This window comes from Callithrix jacchus, chromosome 3, assembly GCF_049354715.1.
Source record: "Callithrix jacchus isolate 240 chromosome 3, calJac240_pri, whole genome shotgun sequence".
Classification (NCBI taxonomy): Eukaryota; Metazoa; Chordata; class Mammalia; order Primates; family Cebidae; genus Callithrix; species Callithrix jacchus.
In genome coordinates this window covers 121,009,027-121,028,822 of record NC_133504.1, presented here as the reverse complement: position 1 = coordinate 121,028,822, position 19,796 = coordinate 121,009,027, and the positions used below count along the sequence as shown (strand labels likewise).

The 19,796-nt window shown below is 42.2% G+C and overlaps 1 protein-coding gene across 23 annotated transcripts in view; it reads left to right on the top strand.

The window, feature by feature from the left end:
• The window catches only part of SEPTIN11 (septin 11), a 90,217-nt gene that overhangs the window by 55,795 nt on the left and 14,626 nt on the right, over positions 1 to 19,796 (top strand). For all 23 annotated transcript variants that reach the window (XR_004740858.3, XR_013533064.1, XR_013533065.1 and 20 more), the window contains exons 4-7: positions 5,108 to 5,294; positions 8,854 to 9,015; positions 13,185 to 13,281; positions 14,515 to 14,683. Coding sequence is in view for 19 of the 23 variants with exons in the window: in XM_035293485.3 (XP_035149376.2) it covers positions 5,108 to 5,294; positions 8,854 to 9,015; positions 13,185 to 13,281; positions 14,515 to 14,683 (615 nt within the window). In the remaining 4 variants the exon portion in view is untranslated. The remainder of the gene's footprint in view (positions 1 to 5,107; positions 5,295 to 8,853; positions 9,016 to 13,184; positions 13,282 to 14,514; positions 14,684 to 19,796) is intronic.

Genomic DNA, 19,796 nt, shown 5'->3' with positions numbered 1-19,796 from the left:
TCTTCAGTAGACATTGTCCTGTGATAATAGGAACAATTGTTAGATAGAGTGAGAAAGATTTTACTTTGCATCTGGCCAAAATAGACTATCTGTACATTGTGTTGGGGCAGAGGACAAGTTTGGCTCTGACATTACAGCTGAGCAGTTGCTCTTAATGTATGACTGCAATGATAAGGAATGATGGAGAGGCCCCTGCCTGAAGGCTATTTGTTATGCCAAGGCCAGTAAATGAAGAGGAAGCCCTGGTCATAAGGAAAGGGGCACATGTGCATTGTGGGAGCTGGGAAGAGAGCCAGGGGGTTCCAGTTGTTGCATAGTCACAGAATACTGAGCAAGGCCTGTTCTCCACCTCTGAGACCGGTATGGATTTTTCTCCCTGGGGTTAGGAAAAATCTTGCTTGTGCATTCCTTGATTGGAAGAAGGCAACTGTACTTTTTCAGGATCCCTCCCCAGAGGAGTGAGAGCCATCCTCCATGTAGCCTCTTGCTGAGATTCCCTGTGCTCTTCCAGCTCGCTGTGGTTGCCTCAATGCTGGCACTCAATTTTTGCCTCTCCCCTGAGCTGGGACTTTCCCTCGGGCTGCTGGTGGGTTTTCACTCCCCAATCAGCACCCGACAGCAAACAGCTAGGACAGTGCATAGCCTCATATTTGCAGCTGGAGCCCTCCTTAAGAAATGATCTGACTCATTTGGGTCAAATAATAGTTTCCAAGGAGATTTAGAAGAGAGGAAGTGTGATATTAACCTAACCTAGATACCAAATATTTTTTTTCCTCTAAAATTTCTTGAAAGCTATTGCATAACCTCTTTAAATGGCACTTAAAACTCTCTGTTACCCTGTACCTCAGAAGGTATTGTTGATACTGTTCACTGTGAAGCCAGATGACTTGTTCACAAATCATTATATGGACAGGTTCTGCATCCCTCAAGAAATTGGAAGTGAGATATTCATTTCTGCATCAGTGTGTAACTGTATGGGAAGGGGTGTGCTATTTTTCTATGCCCACATTGATTTTTACCTAGGTTGGGGATTAGGCAAGTTTTTCTGCCATAGAGGCAAGACTTCAAGAATGTCCCAGTTTGTTTACGTAGGCTTTGGGCATGTCAGCATTCCCGCATTATTATCTGCCAGGCTAGCTAGAAGGAGGCAGGAAGAGAGATCTAGTAAGGTTTCCTGTTATGTTTAAAAGCACATTTCACTCTTTGTTATTTAAGGGCTTCCTTGTTTTGGCTGTTTGTACTTTTCAGTAGAGAAAGAAAGTGGTCTGGAGACGAAGGGAAACCAAGTTTTGTTGTTCAACTGGAAATAGAATAGTCTGACCCACATTGGGGAGATGGGAGGTGGGCTGACCATGGCATATCACTAGCTGTAATGATAGTCAGCCCTCAAAGGCAGAGATGATTGAAATCCCCTGAGACAGAATCTTAACCTCACCAGATCTTTATCAGAGTTATAAAACAGTAGTGAAATGGACTGTTTGGCCTTTAAATTTTAAGTTTAATCATACTTTATGGTGGAGGTAGTCAAGGGAGAAGGAAAATTGGCTAACAGACAGCAAGATAAGAAAAAAACATGGTAAATGTTTGGTCATATATAAATGGAGAGTCAGTCCTTGAATGATGGCATTGGCCATTTTGCAAGAATGATCAGTGGGTAGGTTGGATGGATGAAAAACGTTGTCTAGGGCCGGGCACGGTGGCTCAAGCCTGTAATCCCAGCACTTTGGGAGGCCGAGGCGGGTGGATCACGAGGTTAATAAGAGATCGAGACCATCCTGGTCAACATGGTGAAACCCTGTCTCTACTAAAAATGCAAAAAATTAGCTGGGCATGGTGGTGTGTGCCTGTAATTCCAGCTACTCTGGAGGCTGAGGCAGGAGAATTGCCTGAACCCAGGAGGCGGAGGTTGCAGTGAGCCAAGATCGCACCATTGCACTCCAACCTTGGTAAGAAGAGCAAAACTCCGTCTCAAGAAAAAAAGAAAAGAAAAGAAAAGAAAAATGTTGTCTAAAGTATGTTTTTCCATCAGTTTTAGGGTTAGTCTCTGTCATTTTAGTGTGTGTGTTTTATGGCTGGAGGTATATGAAGAAAAATGAGTGCTATGTAACAAGGAATATCTCCATGCCTTAAGAAAATTATGTGAGAACATAAGGACTAGATTGGATCTGTCCACCTGTCTTTCCTCTGATTGATATGGCTCCAATCCAGGGAAGTTTTAATTGGCAAAAAAGAATATAAATAAGTGTCAGTAAGAATGGAGCTAGCAAAAGGCAAAGATGGGATTAAGCTTCCTATCTTTCTAACTTTAGATGCAGAAGTGGAAAGGTTTTGGAGGAAGAGGCAGACAATTCATCTCATCTACAGGATAACGATGAGGACCATAAAACCACTTGGCTGGCTTGAGTCTCAGCAAGAATAAACTATTTTATCAGCATAATTAAATCTTTGACCTAGGGAATAGTCATTTTGGCAAATTATTCTCCAGGAATATATTTTCTTTTTATTGATAGGTAAAGTAGATGGGATTTTGTACTGATTATGTGTGTGAGGTGAGAGAAGGAGGCTCCAGGTTGAATCCCAGGTTTCCGACTTGGCCAGTAGTGTGGGTGGTGGCCCATTCACCATGCTGAGGAATACAGGGAAAGTGTGGTTTTGAGGGCAGGATGAATAGATCTGTTTTTGACATTTAGTTGGAAGAGCAATTGAAAATATAGGATAAGCAATTGGGTGGATGGATCTGAAGCTAAGAGGAAAGATCTGGGTTAGAGGTAGCGATTTGTGACTTGTCATCAGATAGATGATGAGTGGAACACAGAAATGAGTGTGATTTTCCAGAGGGAACACAGATAGGAAGGGAGATTGAATGATTGGCCAGGACTCTCTAATAGGAACAGGCAGAAGGAGGCCTGAGATATTAGAAAACTAAGGATGTCTTGAATCCAGTGTGGAAAGCATTCCTCACTGCAAAGTGAGCGATGTCATGCCTCTCATTATCTTTGGAGGATCAGAATCAAAACCAGAGGCAAGAAGGGAAATTAATAGAAAGCAGAACCAGATTTGGACTACTACTGAGCGAAGGAGGTGCTAAGAGCTAAAAATCAGACACCGGGGAGGCAGGGGAGCAATTGCTGTGAACTGCTTCTCTTACCCTTGGGGTTAAGAGGGTGCTATGGAAGAGCCCTAATCCCCAAATACCTGCCTCAGCGTCAGGAGACTGAAGGATCAACCCCAGACTGAAAGAGCAAAGGGGATGGGTGGATCTCACTGGAGTGGCCTGCTCCACTTCCCTACTGGGTGTGAGCCCAGTAGCAGAACAGAGACCAGCAGAGAAGTGGGTGAATGTAAAGTTCCTTTTTTTTATTTTTTAGTTTGCTCTAAAAAGTTTTCTAAAAAGTCAGCTTGTAAAAGTATACTTCTATACTATAGTATTCTATTTTATTATATTATTATGAAATAGTTATATTTTACTTTTACATGCCAGCCCTTTACATATATGACATGTATTGGCTCATCTATTTGTCATAGTAGCTCTCTGATAGAACTACTATTTTTGTCCCTGATTTACCTGTGAGGAAAGTGAGACACAGAGGGGTTTACTGACTTGCTTGAATAAACCTTGAGCAGCTAGTAAGTTGTGCAGCTGTGTTATGGTTTTAGGCAGTTTGGATTGAATCCATGTTTCTAACCACCATCCTCTATAACTATCTCATTAAATATTATTGTTATGTAATACATGCCTGTATTTCAAGATTAGAAAATATAGAAGAATCTTATTGCTCATTCATTCTTTTTATTGGAATTGTGCCTGTTATGATTTGGAACTTCATTATTGCTGAGGTACAGTCTACCTTTTTTTTTTTTTAAGCCTCTAGAGATTTTGTCTACTCAAATTGAACCAGTAGATTGTGATAAAATCACCAAGGAAAAATATCAAAAAGCTTTTTATGACTGCTTTCAGGTTTGCTCATAAGTTTGTTGTTATTGTTTATTTTGGGATGTTCGTTTTTCTTAGGATATCTGCTATCATTTTTATTACAAAAGATTTGTGGTACCCTTTCAGGGGTTTCAGTTTAACTTATGGGTATGGGATTTGGGTGTTGAAAGGTTTTTCTTTTTCTTAAAACTTAAATCTTCAGAAAGGCAGTAAATTTGGGAGAATTAACTCTTTGTATTCCTAATAGAGCAGTCTCTTTGTTGCTAAAACAAACTTCTGAGTAGTCCCTTTGGAGACCAGAAAGAATTAGTGGGTTTCCCACAATGACATAGTACTTACTTTCTGGACATGTGGTTTATGGAATGTGTATTCCCAATATGCTATTAGTCATTGTATTTATGGTCAGTTAATAGAATCACACATCATTATCCAAAACAGATTTGAATGGTTTGGTGAGAAGAGAGGGTTACAACGTTTACCTTTAAATCATGAAGATTTTGAGTTGAAAGGAATCATAAAGATATAATAGTCAAGGCACGTCAGTTCCTAGATGAAGTTATGGATCATGCACAGGGATATGGGAGCGCAGAGAGTTCCTGTCTCTGGAGAAATGGGGCAGAAGACCAGGGAATAGCATCCAGTAGGTGGTAGTGTCATACCCTGAACCATAAGCCAGTTTCGTTTTGTGCACCAATGCCAATCAGTAGGGAGAGGCTGTCACAGTCACTTTTCTCAGATGGATTTTTGAGGCCCAGTTTTGGCCCAGCAGGAAAGAATGCCACAATCTCTTAGCAGTATCTTCCATGGATGCCCCTTGGGGGAGTGGCAGCCTGCTCCATTAAAACAAGCTCTGTTTTAGAGGATGAATGTTAGCCAGGAGAAGCGTAGGAAGAAGACAGATCCCGGCAGAGGGGCCAGTGTGAGCAAAGACACAGAGGAAATAAGGGCTTGACATGTGGGGGCTGCTACAAATGGTTGTATATGGCTGGGGCGGGAGGGTGAGCCTGGAGCGCTATTCAGGGATCAGGTGATGGAAGGCCTTGGACAGCAAGGTAAGGGCTTGGGCTTTAGCCTTTAGGAAAGAGGAAGCCATTGTGACGTTGAATGGAGGATTGTCTACACCAAACTGTGAAAGAAGTTTGAGACTAGAAACATGCTATTTCTGCATTCTAGCTATAAGCCGATAGTAGAATATATTGACGCCCAGTTCGAGGCCTACCTGCAAGAGGAACTGAAGATTAAACGATCTCTCTTCAACTACCATGACACGAGGATCCATGCCTGCCTCTACTTTATTGCCCCTACTGGACATTCACTAAAGTCCCTGGATCTGGTCACCATGAAAAAGCTGGACAGTAAGGTACTTGCTGCCACTCTGGTTATCATCTGCTCTCCTTTCAGATCTTCTTTACCCTAATGCCCCAGTTTATTCCCTGCTTTCAGTGCGGCTTTTTTTTTCCTGGATTATAGAAACATAGTGTTTGACAGCATGAGAAAAATGCTTCATAACCTCTTGCCTGATAGACAAAAATAAAATAAAACAAAACTAGCAAACAACAAAAATAAATCACATCACTTTCCAGGAGGTATTTTTAATTCTTAAATGGGAGGTGGAAATATAACTTCCAGGTTTGTTTATTTTCTTTTAAAAAAAAATCTTTCTCTAAAAGGTTTTTAGAGGTTTGGTTTTAATTCAAAGTTTAGAAAGGAATAAAAGGTTGAATTTTTGTCTCTGTGATGATAACGGTCCAGCTTCTTAGATTTTTAAAACTGAACAGCATACGCGTGTTCAAGTAAAGCAAAGTCTTCATTTCAGTGTGATCCCTGAGCTTGTCACATTTATACCTTCTCTTTTTCACAACACGTGAAGGCTAAGAGACTGGTAAGTTTGATAAAATTTGGCCCCTTACTATATAATTAATTAGACTTTCCATTTTAAAATAATAGAAGACAATACAATCTGAAACAAGGATCTAACAAATGGCAATAAGAACAAGGACAAAACCAAGCCGGATGGTATTTACTGTTAGATTCAAAACCCCTTTTGCATTCACAAAAAAGTCTTCTCAGATGATAAAGCTCTTTAGAGGGCTTTGCTGGCTGTTGTTACTATGATTTTGTCTAAACAACAACACTGATAAAGATGCTTTCTCTCCGGAGGGACAAAACAGTGAGAGGGTGCTCAGAAGGCCTCTGACCCCAAGGCCTCTCTCTGAACTGGCCTTTAAACGGCTGGAGAGGCTGAAGCCAAGCCCGACTCCTTCAGCTTCCAGCATGCACAGACACAGTGGTTTGCAGAAAAATCTAATGGCCTGGAAGAATCCTTGCAGCTAGAGTACTCCTTGGAAAATAAATAGAAACCCTCCTTCATCCCATTTGATTCCTCTGCAATTCAACCCCTGGGAGCTGTGCTGTTAGCCATGATAGTAGAGAGAGTATAATATTGGGGTTCAGGGTACCCTCAGCTCCCCTGAGAGGACGTTTCTCCAGGTTCTTGGTCCCCTGCCCTCTCAAGAATGAGAGAGGGGACCACGGCACAGTGCGCAGTAAATGCCAAACTCAAAAGTGTTCGTAGAAAGTGATTTATTTAAAGAGAGAGAGAAACAGAGGAAGGAGAGAGAAAGAAACTGCTAACTCTCAAACTGAATGAGAGAGTCTAGAAAGATGGAATCCAGGAGAGGAAAGCAGCTTCCACGAGAGTGTTAGGGAATAAAGAGAGATGGAGTTTAGGAGGAGAAGACAGGTGGGGACCCCAGAGGGGAAATCCAGGAGAGAGACGGCATCCGTGAAGGGAGTGTTCGTGGAAGGGGACCCAAACATGGAGTGTGAAGGGGTGTGGAAGAAGGGGACTTTTAACCTGGGAAGAACCCCCACCTCCTCTGAGACCCCAGGCCAATGAAAGGAGTTCCTTAGAACTTCTGCTGGAATGATTGACTCTTAATTTATTCCCACGCCCGAGAAATTTAAACACAAACCGTTAAATCTCGCGGATGGAGAGAGAAGGGAGCAGGGCGTGGCGCTGGGAAATTCTTGCCCTTAAAATTATGCCCCTCTGTATTCCCAGAAAGAGAACATATTCCCTCAAGATCATGGGCAGTGAGGGCCTCTTCTGGGTCTGTTGTGTCCTTGGAAGCAGGGGCAGACCCCGACCCCACCTCCATTCTCGAGAGTGCCTCATTCTTCAAAGACATTCTGAAGAAAGTAGAGTGAGGAGGATTCCTAACCGAGGGCTGAGTATACAGACTCAGCTGGGTAATATCCAACACTATGATTATGTTCAGTAGAGTTCATTGAAAAAGGAAAAGAAAAAGGCAAAACAGGCACAACTAATGAAAGCAAACAACCAACCATAAAGCAGGTCAAACTTCAAAGGGGTGATGATGTTGGTGAGTTGGAGAGCTAGCTAGCGTCCATGATAATAGCAAAGTTTTATTTATACAAGTAAAGGGAAGGGTTAAGCAAATACATGGTCATTTCAGGAAAGACTTTCAAGCTCCTGCCAATGAGGAAAGAGGTTTTAAAACTAAATTGCTTGATTTCTCTATCTCCTCTGATCAGTTTGGCCGAGATAGAGTGAATCTGCCATTTTGTCTGTTTTGACATTAATTCTATACTAAACGTGTATAGATGATTGCCAATAAGATCAATAGGAAGTTTCTTATTCCTCCAGTCCTGATCCAAACATTGCCGCCACCATCAGTGATGTTTTTCTTAGTCTGCGGCCTGCTGGAGGAAGTCCAAGCATGGTGAGCTTAGGAGCAGGTTGAAGAATAGGTCTTTCTGTCAGCATGTCATCTCATTCTGGTTTATCAGAATTTGTCATTTGGCCTTTGGATAAAAGGAGATGCAAAGGCATGCAGATGTGACCTGACCGTGTCCCTAAAGACTCTCTGTTCACTGGCCAGGACGGCTTCCTTGCCAAGTCTGTTCTCTCCCAACCTGCGCTGGATAAAGAGCATTGTTCTATATATCAGATGTCAGTAATGTCTTATTGAAACCTCTTTTTCTACAGGGAGTAGGGGCAAGTTAATCTTAAAATGTGAATTTAAGAGATGTGTCCTGTGCACAGGGCTGGGGGGCAGCCGAGAAAAGAACGTCCACATTGGACGTTCCAAACTTGTGCTCTAGGGTATCCTTTCTGGGCTTTCTGCCACAAATGTGAAATTTGGAGTTCTCCCCTCTTCTTTGGAACCGATTCTGTGAAAGTGAGCCTTGCCTTTGGCACTTAGTTTTATTCTGGCGTGAAGGAGTAATTTGATAGAAGCTGATTTTCAAAAGAATTAGTTGGTGTGATTTTGAAAAATTTTACAGTGGGTGAAACCATTTTGTTTTGGTTAATATTTAGGTTCTCCTCTCCTAGCAATTTTCAGGTCATCAGAAGAAGGAAAGGATGTTTTACTGCATAGAACTGAATACTCCACTGCTCTAACAAAAACTCTGTTATTGCACTGTTAGGGTGTGCAAAAATCGAGAGCCTGAAGTAGATGGGAGGGCCTAAAAGGAGTGTTTCGTCATTCAAAGAATAGGCTCTTTTGTTATCACTATTTGTCGTAGAATAGTAACACTTCCTTTATTCTATAAAGAAAAATGAGGCAGCCCTGGAGAGGAAATTACAAGAATACTTTCAGTGCAGGATGGGAGGAAGTAAAAGTGTTTGAATATGGAACTAAAAGTTTATCTCAGGTCTTACTTTTTCACCTAGGTGGAAAGTCTGATTTTCATTATCATGTCTTTAAAAAAAATTGGAGGTTCATAGTAGGTTTGTATATTTATGGGTACATGAGATGTACATACAGGCATGAAACATCTTTGTTTTGTATGGTGAGGTTATGCACATTTTATTTGTTTGCTGTGTTTTATTCACTTGTCTGTTTTTCTTATGTTGGAATAGTGTAAAAATGGACATGTCTGTTTTACAGGTGAACATCATCCCAATAATTGCAAAAGCTGACACCATTGCCAAGAACGAGCTGCACAAATTTAAGAGCAAGATCATGAGTGAACTAGTCAGCAATGGGGTCCAGATATATCAGTTCCCCACTGATGAGGAAACAGTGGCAGAGATTAACGCAACAATGAGCGTAAGTCCTCAAGTCAAATGGGAACAAATGACTTTTATGAACGCCTGTCTTATAAGCAGCTTTGTAGAGTGACTGGAGCACTGGACCAGCTTTGCCACCACTTCAAGTCATTTAACCAGTCTGCCCTTCAGTTTCTCCATCTGTCAAATGGGAGCGTTAGACAAGATGATCTCAGATTTCTTTCCCACTCGAACAATTATGATTTCTACAGCAAATCTTGTGAGAAGGAAATGCCAGCCCAGCACCAATTCACAAAAAGCAGCTCAAAGGAAATAGATCTGTGCTTGTTTCCACCAATCGTGGCAGAAATATGTCGGCTTGTCCCAATTTTGTTTTGGTGATTGGATCCTGCCCTTCCCTCCTTTCTATTTTTTCTACTCTTTTCTGAATCATTAGGTAACTGGCAGTTGAGGATACAATTTCCACATCACAGAGAGGAACTAGTCAGGAGATAAATGATTAAAGCAACAGTGGTTCTCTGTGTGTTTGTCATCTAATCCCTCCTGGTGAGTCTCCATCCTGCCGGCAGATGCTCAAGTCTGTTTCACTGCTCTTTTGTGTCTCTCTCTCTTTTTTTTTTTTTTTGAGACAGAGTTTCACTCTTGTTATGCAGGCTGGAGTGCAATGGCGCGATCTCAGCTCACTGCAACCTTCGCCTCCTGGGTTCAAGCAATTCTGCTGCCTCAGCCTCCCAAGTAGCTGGGACTACAGGCACGTGCCACCATACCCAGCTAATTTTTGTATTTTTTGATAGAGACCAGGTGAGCCACTGTGCCCAGCCCCTCTTTTGTGTGTCTCACAGCCCATAGCCTCAGCTGTGAGCTGCAGTGATTCTACACATCTTTTTTCTTTGGGGAGTGCATAACATCCATGAAAGCAACATGCTTTGCATATAGTGGATGCCCAGTGATGATTGTTAGAATTCAAAGTAGTAAAGGCTCTGGAATCCCTGAAAGAATCTGAAAAGCAGGTTCTTCCCAGGAAATAGGCATGATGAGGTATGAAAGGAAGGTTGCCAAAGGGGAATGACTAGACTTGTGCAAAAGAACCAAAATGAATGGGCAAAAGATCAACAGGGGGTTTTGGTCCCATTACAAAGTGAATGTTTAACTAGGAGAGCCACTGAGATAAAAGATAAACCTGGCCAGGCGCGGTGGCTCAAGCCTGTAATCCCAGCACTTTGGGAGCCCGAGGTGGGTGGATCACGAGGTCAACAGATTGAGACCATCCTGCCCAACATGGTGAAACCCTGTCTCTACTAAAAATACAAAAAATTAGCTGGGCATGGTGGCGGGTGCCTGTAATCCCAGCTAATCAGGAGGCTGAGGCAGGAGAATTGCCTGAACCCAGGAGGCAGAGGTTGTGGTGAGCCGAGATCGTGCCATTGCACTCCAGCCTAGGTAACAAGAGCGAAACTCCATCTCAAAAAAAAACAAAAAACAAAAAAAGATAAACCTTACTTCTTGGGAAGCAGTGAGTTTCCATCGTCAGTGGTTGGTAGACATCAGATTCTGTTTCAGTCCACTTGGAAGAGATACTGTAGCAGGAATTCTTAAGCAGGATTGAACTGTGTCATAGGCAAGATCTCTTCCACCTCTAAAATTCTCTGGTTGTGGGTATTGAGAGCTATAAAATAATAATACCACCTGACATTTTTCACATTTCTGGTGCATTCACTATGCACCAGCCACTGTTCAAGACTTTCCATTTAATCCTCACAACAGTTGCATAGGTAGGTAATGTTTTTATTCCTTCCTCATATATGAGGAGACTGCAGGATAGCACCTAAGATTGCACAGGTGTCGGTAGTGGAGGTAGGATATGAACCCAGGCTTTGGCTGTCAGGCTTACACTCTCACGCTGTGTACTACCACCCACACAGAGCAATGTGCAATCAGCCCTCTGCATCCATCAGTTTGACCAACCATGGATCAAAGATATTTGGGAAAAAATAATTTTAAAAAACCATGCAACAATAATACAATAAATAAATAAATAAATAAATAAATAAATGTCCAGGCAGAGTAGCTCACACCTATAATCCCAGCACTTTGGGAGGCTAAGGAGGGAGGATCATTTGAGATCAGGAGCTCAAGACCAGCCTGGTTAACATAGCAAGAAAAATAAAAAGTAAAAATAAATTCTACAGAAAAATTAAAAATATAGTATGATAACTATTTATATAGTAAATACATTGAGGTATTATAAGTAATCTGGAAATGATTTAAAGTATACAGGAGGATGTGCATAGGTTATTTGCAAATACTGTACCATTTTATATCAGAGATTTGAACATGAATAGATTTCAGTGTCCATGGACAGTCCTAGAACCAGTACCCTGTGTATACTGTGGGAGGTCTATAATTTTTTATAGCAAGGTAAAAATCTCAAACTGAGATGGCACTCCTTTATTTTGCTGTAGAACTATAATTTGGGATGTCAATGTGGGATTCATGAATGAATGCTATGTAATTTTTCTTTATATTCCTAAATAATTTTCATTATTTTATAGTCATGGAACTATATCTGTGTTAAACTTATTGGAAAGAAAATACCCAAGAATTTCCGCTCTTTATCAGATTCATAAAACTGAATCTCTGACATTCCAAATTGATCCTGCTCTTAAAAGAAATTTTCTTTTAGGCTCTTCATAACAAACACTTGTTGCTGATGAATTCTGTATGATATGTAGAAATATGAGAAAAACAGATTCTGCTGGCAGTCCCTTTTGTTACATTTGCGTGGAAAAATTTCCTTGGTCATTACACCAAAATATTGTCCAGAAAGGTCCTGTTGCTCCTCAACTTCAGAGGACACAATAGTGCTCAAGTCTGAAACTCAGACTTGTATGAGAAAGAGAATGTGCTTTCTTTCCTTCTTCCAGAGTGTGAGATGAACTAGCAAATGTCAATATCTTGAGTACCTGACAAAATGCTACATGGGCAACCTGAGCCAGTGATTATGTCAAGTTCTCTGTAGGAGAGGAATTGGTTTGAAAACATTCTCTTCTTTCTCACTGCATCTGTTGTGGAAGAACACTGGATTAAGGAAGTCTAAATAATAATTATTGGAGCAGCTATTTCAAATCTTATTCTTACATGCTGTTAGATAGGATTATTATTATTTTCTCTCCCAATCAGAATGCAGCCCTAACTACGAAAAAAACCAATGTGAAAGAGTCAGTTGTCTTGGACACCATCTCTGCTTCAGATGAATCTGGGTGCTAGCTTAAGCCAATAATTTGGGCTAAAGTGTGTTTCTGACTTGGAATTTGTGCAGTCAACAGCCTAAAGCAGTGCTGTTCAAATATAACTATAATGTGAGATATACAAGTATTTAACATTTTTCTAGTAGCCCGCTTAAAAAGTAAAAATAAATGTGAAATTAATTTTAAGGACTTAACCCAATGTTTCAAAATAAAATTTCAACATGTAATCAATATAAAAATTATTAGATATTTTAATAGTAGGTCTTTGAGATCCAATCTGTGTTTTACAATGACAGCATATCTCATTTTGGACTGAATTTTCACCAAAAATACTTTATCTATATTTACATTTTATACAGTTCACAGCTAAAAAGGTAAATTTGCATACCCAGGTTTCTCCTAATATACCTTAAGGTTTTTCAATATGAAATAAGTACCAAAAAGAGACTTTATCTTTTAATCTTTCCACGTACCTTGCCATCTTCCTTGGTCTTCTTTTTCAGAAGATTCGAGTTTGAAGCAAAGTGGAATGCAGTTTTACCAAAACAATAAAGTTGTGTTTAGTGAAAAAATGTTTTATATGGCTTCCATTTTAAATTTAGATATAAACTAGTTAAAAGTTAGACATTCTATTTCTTGGTCCTATAAGCTGTATTTCAAGTACTCAGCAGCCACATATAGTTAGCAGCTACTGCATTGGCTAGCACAAGTCTAAAGCTTACTTTGTAGTTGCAAAGACTCATAGTTTTCTCTGAATTGCTTACTCAGTGTTTGGTTGCAAGTCAGGGTGGGATTTGTGACACTCACCCACCAAACTGCAGCCTGCCTGTTCCAGCACTCCCTACCTTTTCCCTTGCTACCAAGTAGAAGCCTGCAGAAGGAGGAAGACAATAGAGACTGGAGGAAACCAGTCTTGTCAGAGCAGGGGAAGGTAACTATTCTCTGTCCTTTTGCTTGGCAGGTCCATCTCCCATTTGCAGTGGTTGGCAGCACCGAAGAGGTGAAGATTGGCAACAAGATGGCAAAGGCCAGGCAGTACCCTTGGGGTGTGGTGCAGGGTATGTGCACAGCATGGGAGATGGAGTCTTCACATTTAGCCCCTATATGAATGGTTGTGTTTATTCATTTCCCGTCTTGTTTAGGGAGGTCCTCAACAGTGGGCTGGCAGCGGGAGGCAGTAATGGGGCTCCACACGTGGCAGTTGTGGAGGTAAGGAAGAAAGAAAAGTAATCAGATAGATGGGCAAATGAGAGAAGTGGCTGCCAAGCCGTTGAGGTAGCCGCTCAAGGATGCTGGGTTGTGTAGAGAATTTATATGAAGTCCTGATTGAAAAATAGTTCTTCCCTAGGAGTTGGAACTCATTTCACCAGCTAAGTATTAAAAAGTGGCAAAAAGTTTCTTGCAAACAGGAGGGTACCTTTTTCTCCATCAACTATGAAAAAACTGTCTTCTAATAAAATGTTACTTTAGTAAACCTGAGACTTATGAGAATATTTGACCTATATTTGGCACTCTGTGACGTGACCACAGCCTAACCTGAAAGTTTGTCAGGTGTGTCACTTTGAAGGGCAAGGACTCTGTGACCTACCCTTGTGTTGTCAAGGAGGACATCTAGTGCTGTGGATTAAGCAGGATGGCACAGAAAGTTTTTCATTGGTTTAAGTTGTATCAGTCCTCCTTTTCCTTTGTTTTAAATAAAGGCAGTAAGAAAGAGTACCTTCGAGATCCCTGGGAAAAATACAATTTTTCTTATTCTTACCAATTTCTCTACAATAAGAAAACTCCTTTCTTCTCAGTGTTGTTCATAAAATTAAATGAAATGGTATGTAAAAGTGCCCCTGCACAGTTATAGACAGCATGGAGTGGAACAAATATATCTGGCTTTGGGCCAGATGTTCTGGCATTTGAATCTAGATTCCGCTACCTCTCTTTGGGAGGTCATCTTGCTCACCAAGCTTCTGCATCTGCAAAGCAAGAGTCATGACATCTACGTTGCAGAGTTATTATGAGGGGTAAAGACGATATTTGTTTTCAAGCTCCTCCCACTGTGCTTGTGCGCTGTGCTTAGTAGGCACTCAGCAGTCAGTGTTGTCATCAGTGTTATGGTCAGTGTTGTCAGAAATCTTGTCTTCGTCAGGAATGTAAGGTGAATCCAGTAAAGGATTTTCAGATGGCCTTGATACCCAAGAGATTTCAGGAGTGATGGTAATAACATCTTGGAAGCATCACTCCAGATATTTCAGTGACATCGTTGCTGATCCCACTTCCTCCATTTCCCCCGTCTCTTGTAGTCGAGAATGAAAACCATTGTGATTTTGTGAAACTTCGAGAGATGCTGATCCGGGTAAACATGGAGGACTTGCGAGAGCAGACTCACACCCGCCACTACGAGCTGTACCGACGCTGTAAGCTTGAAGAGATGGGGTTCAAGGACACCGACCCTGACAGCAAACCCTTCAGGTATGAGGGCACCTGGCAATCAGGTGTCTCCCAGACAGTGGTGAGAATGGCATGTTGGTACATCACAGAAATGCTTGCTGGATTGAGATGGTGATGATGGAAGGATACGGTGGGTAAAGATTAATAGCATTGCGATAACTGCTTTATTTGCATGATCTAGTTGGTGTCATTATTATCATCCACATTTTATAGATGAGGAAACTAAAGCACTAAAAGTGTAAACAGAGTGCCCACGGTCCTCCAGGTAGTAAACAATGGTGTGGTGTGAGCTCTTGCCATCTGGGTCCTGAGCCCAGGTTTCTACCTGTTCTATTGCAAAGATACAGAGCCTGGTCGATGCATTTACAAAGGTGTGGCTGCTGATTCCAGTTTGCCCCATTCATTTTTGCCAAACAGCTTTAACTCCTAACTAAGGCTCTTCCTTTTTCAAGCACTTTTACTGATAGCTTTCAGTGGTTCAATAAACTTCTAACAACAAAGAATCAGTAGGAAAGGGAATAGCTTTTAGGAGATTTATGTATTTTCTTGTATCACTGATGGATGGAGATGCAAAATGTGAAGGGGAAAAGTGGATGTAGAATCAAATATTTTAGGTTCTTCAGGCCAAATGGTCTCTGTCACAGCTATTCAGTTCTGCCCTGTCAGAAACCAGTGGTAGGGGTAGGGTTGGCAGGGCCAGGGTGCTGTTGCCCACAGTGTGGTGAGTTGTGGGGATGGTTCTGGGTACAGGTGGGGGGTGACGCTGCCAGATCAGGTTCACCACCTCCTGGTCGAGGAGAGGATTGTCCAGACGGTGCCCAAGCAGTTTCTTTTTTTTTTTTTTTTTTTAATTGTGCTTTAGGTTCTGGGGTACATGTGCAGATCATGCAGGATTGTTGCATAGGTACACACATGGCAATGTGGTTTGCTGCCTCCATCCCCCCGAGCACTTTCTTAATGAGGATTTGAATTGAGGTGGTGTGAGGTGTGTCTGGACTCTGTGCCTTTACAAATAAAACCTGTTTTTCTCCTCTTTGATGGCTAGCCCTACAACACACCGATGTCTAGAACCTGGCTGACTGTGGAACTCAAGGCAGCCTATGCACAGCAGATTCTGTCCCTGTGGGTCTGTAGGAGGGAGTTTATTTTCCTGTAATTGCTTTAGGGATAGTTTAGGAATGCCTGGGCTGGTCACCTGGCACTGTGCTACTGAGTTCCAGGAACATGGGTGTGCAGTGAGAACAAATGCAGAACCCAGACAAGGGGCTTCTGACCAAGAAAGTAACTTCTAGCTAACATTGCATCATTCATTTCTGCCCTAGGGGCTTGCAAAACTGACCTTCTCCGACCATGTGAAAGTCATTTTCTGAGGCAAGGTGTAGGATACCTTTTTGTGTACACAGGTTTAGCTAATTGAACTTTGAAATGCATTTACCAGAAAATAGTCCTTACAAAGTCAAGTCCACTGTATGTTACTAAACCTGATGAAATGGTTTCTGTGGGGGATAGGCTGTCTTCAGGTTTACATTAAGTATTTGTGTTCATGGAAAGAGATAGGGAACAAAAGGAACTGCCATAAAATTGAATTCATTTTCCCCTCGCCTTCATTCAAATCCAGACAGAGTACTGCGCTAGGGGTCAGGAGTTTGAGCTCAGGTCTTGGTCCTGCTACATTACAAATCCTTAACCCATCTGGGCCTGAGTTTCTTCATCTATGACATGAGGAGCTGAGCCAGATCAGGGAATAATCAGATCTAGTAAAAAAAAATTTTTTTTCTATAATGGGTGAGATAGTAAATATTTTAGGTTCTGCAGGTCACAAAGATTCAGTTTTGCCCTTGTCATTTGAATGCAGTCATAGACCATATGTAAATGAATGGGCATGGCTGTGTTCCAGTAAAACTTCATTTACAAAAACAGATGGGGGCCAGATTTGGTCCTCAGGCTGTAGTTTGCCAACCCCTAGACAAGATTATAACTTGGAGCCTGTGAAGTGTCTGCAAAAGTTAGAATGCGTGTTACTGTTTCTTGAGTTTGTTAGAGGTCATTTACCTTTCAAAATGTTTTACTTCTCAAAATGTTAAGAGCCTTTGGATGGTTTTGTTTCTTTCAACTCAGGAATTTGTGGAATCTGAAGAGTCTGTGATGCTGCCCTTAGCTATCTTAACCACCAGGAAGGGCCCAGCAGTCTAAGTCTGCCTACTGGGACAGGCAAGACCAAGTCCTTCCACCATCTTGACTGGGTTCCTTAGTTCTCTGGGATGGTGAGGATTTCCTGCTGCCACAGATATGCAGCCCACTAAGTTGTCTGTGTAGCTGGCATTTTAATTAAGGCATCTTCTGCAAGCCTAGAGTAACTGCCCTCCAGGAGGAGGTGGAGCTGGGTAGGCCCAGCAGGGCTTCTGCAAGGGAGAGCAGCTGGGCCAGATTACTACTTTGGCCTTCCTGCTTCAGGGGCTTCAGGATTGGTGGGGGACCAATTGGTGAGGCTGCCTGATGCTTAGAGAGCATGCTTTATCCATATCTCTTCTCCCCATTTGGATCCATTTCCACTGGTCTGAGTTTTACTTTTTGATGATTGAAAGGGAAAATGCATATATATATATATAAATATATTACCAAGGCCTTTACTTATTTCCATATTAAGAAATTCAGAAAAAAAGTAGATCTTCTAAAAATAAATACCTTCTAACATCTTGATAACTGGGACCAGGTTTTCCATTTCAACTGGAAGCAGTTTCTCCCCTTAGACCGCTTGATGTCCTTCCTGGTTTAGGGAAGATCACCTGGTAGCAAAAGTTGGCTTTGAAGCACATGTCTTGGTAAACAGTGATATGAAATTAATTTGATTTTCCTTTTCTTGAAACTACTACCTTTCAAAGGGCTTGCAGCCTTTCCCTTTGAAGGATTTTGGGTGCCCTCAGCACTTCCTGTACACCTCAGACCACATTGAGGGAAGGATGGAGTGAGGTGACTGTGTTTGGAGGATGACAGAATTAAGGAAAAGCAGAAGCCACAGTTGATTTAAGTGATTTTCCAGAATTTCATCTGCAAAGTCACCATTCCTGGATGTGCTTGGAAGATGGTTCTTCCATGTGAATTTAGGCTGAGCTTGGAGGAGTGTCAAGGGCTTAAGGCTTTATTATATTCTCAAAGCACAGCATTTCTGCATGGTCGCAGTGAAGTTCATCCTTCCCAGTGAGCACCCTTGTTCACCATTTGTCCTCTGGGCCCCACTGTGTTTACAGTGCATGTTTATAAAACAGAGAGTGACCTCTAAGGCCAAGTCTAGTAAGAGGCAGCTGCCACTGTGTATGTTACACAGTGTGAGGCAAAAGAAGGAGCAGGGCGTGCACAGAGATGCTATATTCAAGCCTTGGCAGCACACCATGGTAGTAAATCTAGTGGAGCCGTCCCTGGTTTGCCTTTAAACCTGCCTGCATTCAGACTTGTGTCTTTATTGTCTCATGGCAGAATATGTATGTAGCCAGGCATTCATCTGCTCTTTCCCAACCATCTTTCCTATGTGTCCCCTACACATGCCCAGTTGATGCCCTGAAGCCTTGAAACTCATGCTTCCAGCACCCAGAGCACCCATGCCTTCCCTGGACCCAGACCTCTCCTTCCTCCAGACCCCAGCCCCTTTCTGGCTGGCGTTACAGGGTAGAAGAGGAGACGTCACGTGCCTCCCATGAGCCACTCCCTGCTTCCTTTCTCCTGAGATGCTACAGTGCTTTTCCTAATAGTACCTGCCCAAGCTGCTCCCTTCTTACCTCAGACCACCACCATCTCCTTGCTTTGCCCCTGTTCATCTCACACCAGGCACTCAGTTACCACTCAGTTACCACCATTTTCTCCGAGGCCAACAAGGTCCAGGCCCAGGAAACTCATTTGTTTGTAGGAGTGGCTGGGCCTGTGTGCACCAGCAATGCAGTACAGAGGGTAGAATTCTGATCTGAGCAAGGCAGCTCGGGCTCAGTCCTAGCTCTGTCACTTCTTTGTGGTGTGACCTGGTCAGATTACCTCTGTGTCCAGGTTTCTCCATCTATAAAGTGGGAGGTGATGGTAATGCCTACCGTATTGGGTTGTTGTAAAGATTGAATGAATTCACACGTGTATTGCTCCACAAATGCAGGTAGTAATGATCATACTCTGGCATGCCCTCTGCTAAATGGTTTCAGATGAGAACAGAGAGAGAATCTTGCTGTGTGAATCACTAGAATGAAGGGTGAACTGAAGTGTCTGTGTTTATTCTCTCTTCCCTTCACTTCCACAAGCAAAACCTGCCTCTCCCAAGGGCTAAGAGGAGATTACAAGATAAAATCCTCAATTTCAAATCAGCCTAAAACCTTGTGAAAAAAGGTACAGTTTTCTCACTTAGAAAAAGGTGTTAATAACTGTAATTAAAAATTAAGTTTGAAGGCTCACAAAAATTAGCTGAGCCTGGTGGCGCGTTCCTGTGGTTGGTCCCAGCTACTTGAGCAGCTCAAGTAGGAGGAGCACTTGAGCCCAGGAGTATGAGGGCACAGTGAGCTGTGATCCTGCTCCTGCACTCCAGCCTGAGTGAGACAGTAGGAGCCGGTCTCAAAAACAAATAATTGTATGTATGCCTGCCTGAGTGGCTCCTTAGGCTTTGTATAAAGAGATATAATCACTTTGGATATCTTTACTGGATATGAGCCAGTTAGGTAGAGCCAGTTCCTTCTGAGCTGGTGTTCAGTGACTGGAAATACTAGTGAGGGTTTCTGGGATCTCTAACGGACAACTTGACTGGCAGAGGTGCCTGGGAATATGATTCTGTGGATGCTGTGGTTATTCTAAGTTATTTATAAGTAACTAATTACAGTTATGATTTCTTGGGGTAAAGTTTGATGGCTTCTTTCATATGTTCCTGATCATTGTTTACAGTGTCAGAGTTCAAAAGCTGGCTCATGGGGCTGGGGGCACAGTGGCTCATGCCTGTAATCCCAGCACTTTGGGAGGCCGAGGCAGGTGGATCATGAGGTCAAGAGATCGGGATCATCCTGGCCAACATGGTGAAACCCCGTCTCTATTAAAAGTACAAAAATTAGGTGGGTGTGGTGGCACTCACCTGTCTGTAGTCCCAGCTACTCAGGAGGCTGAGGCAGAAGAA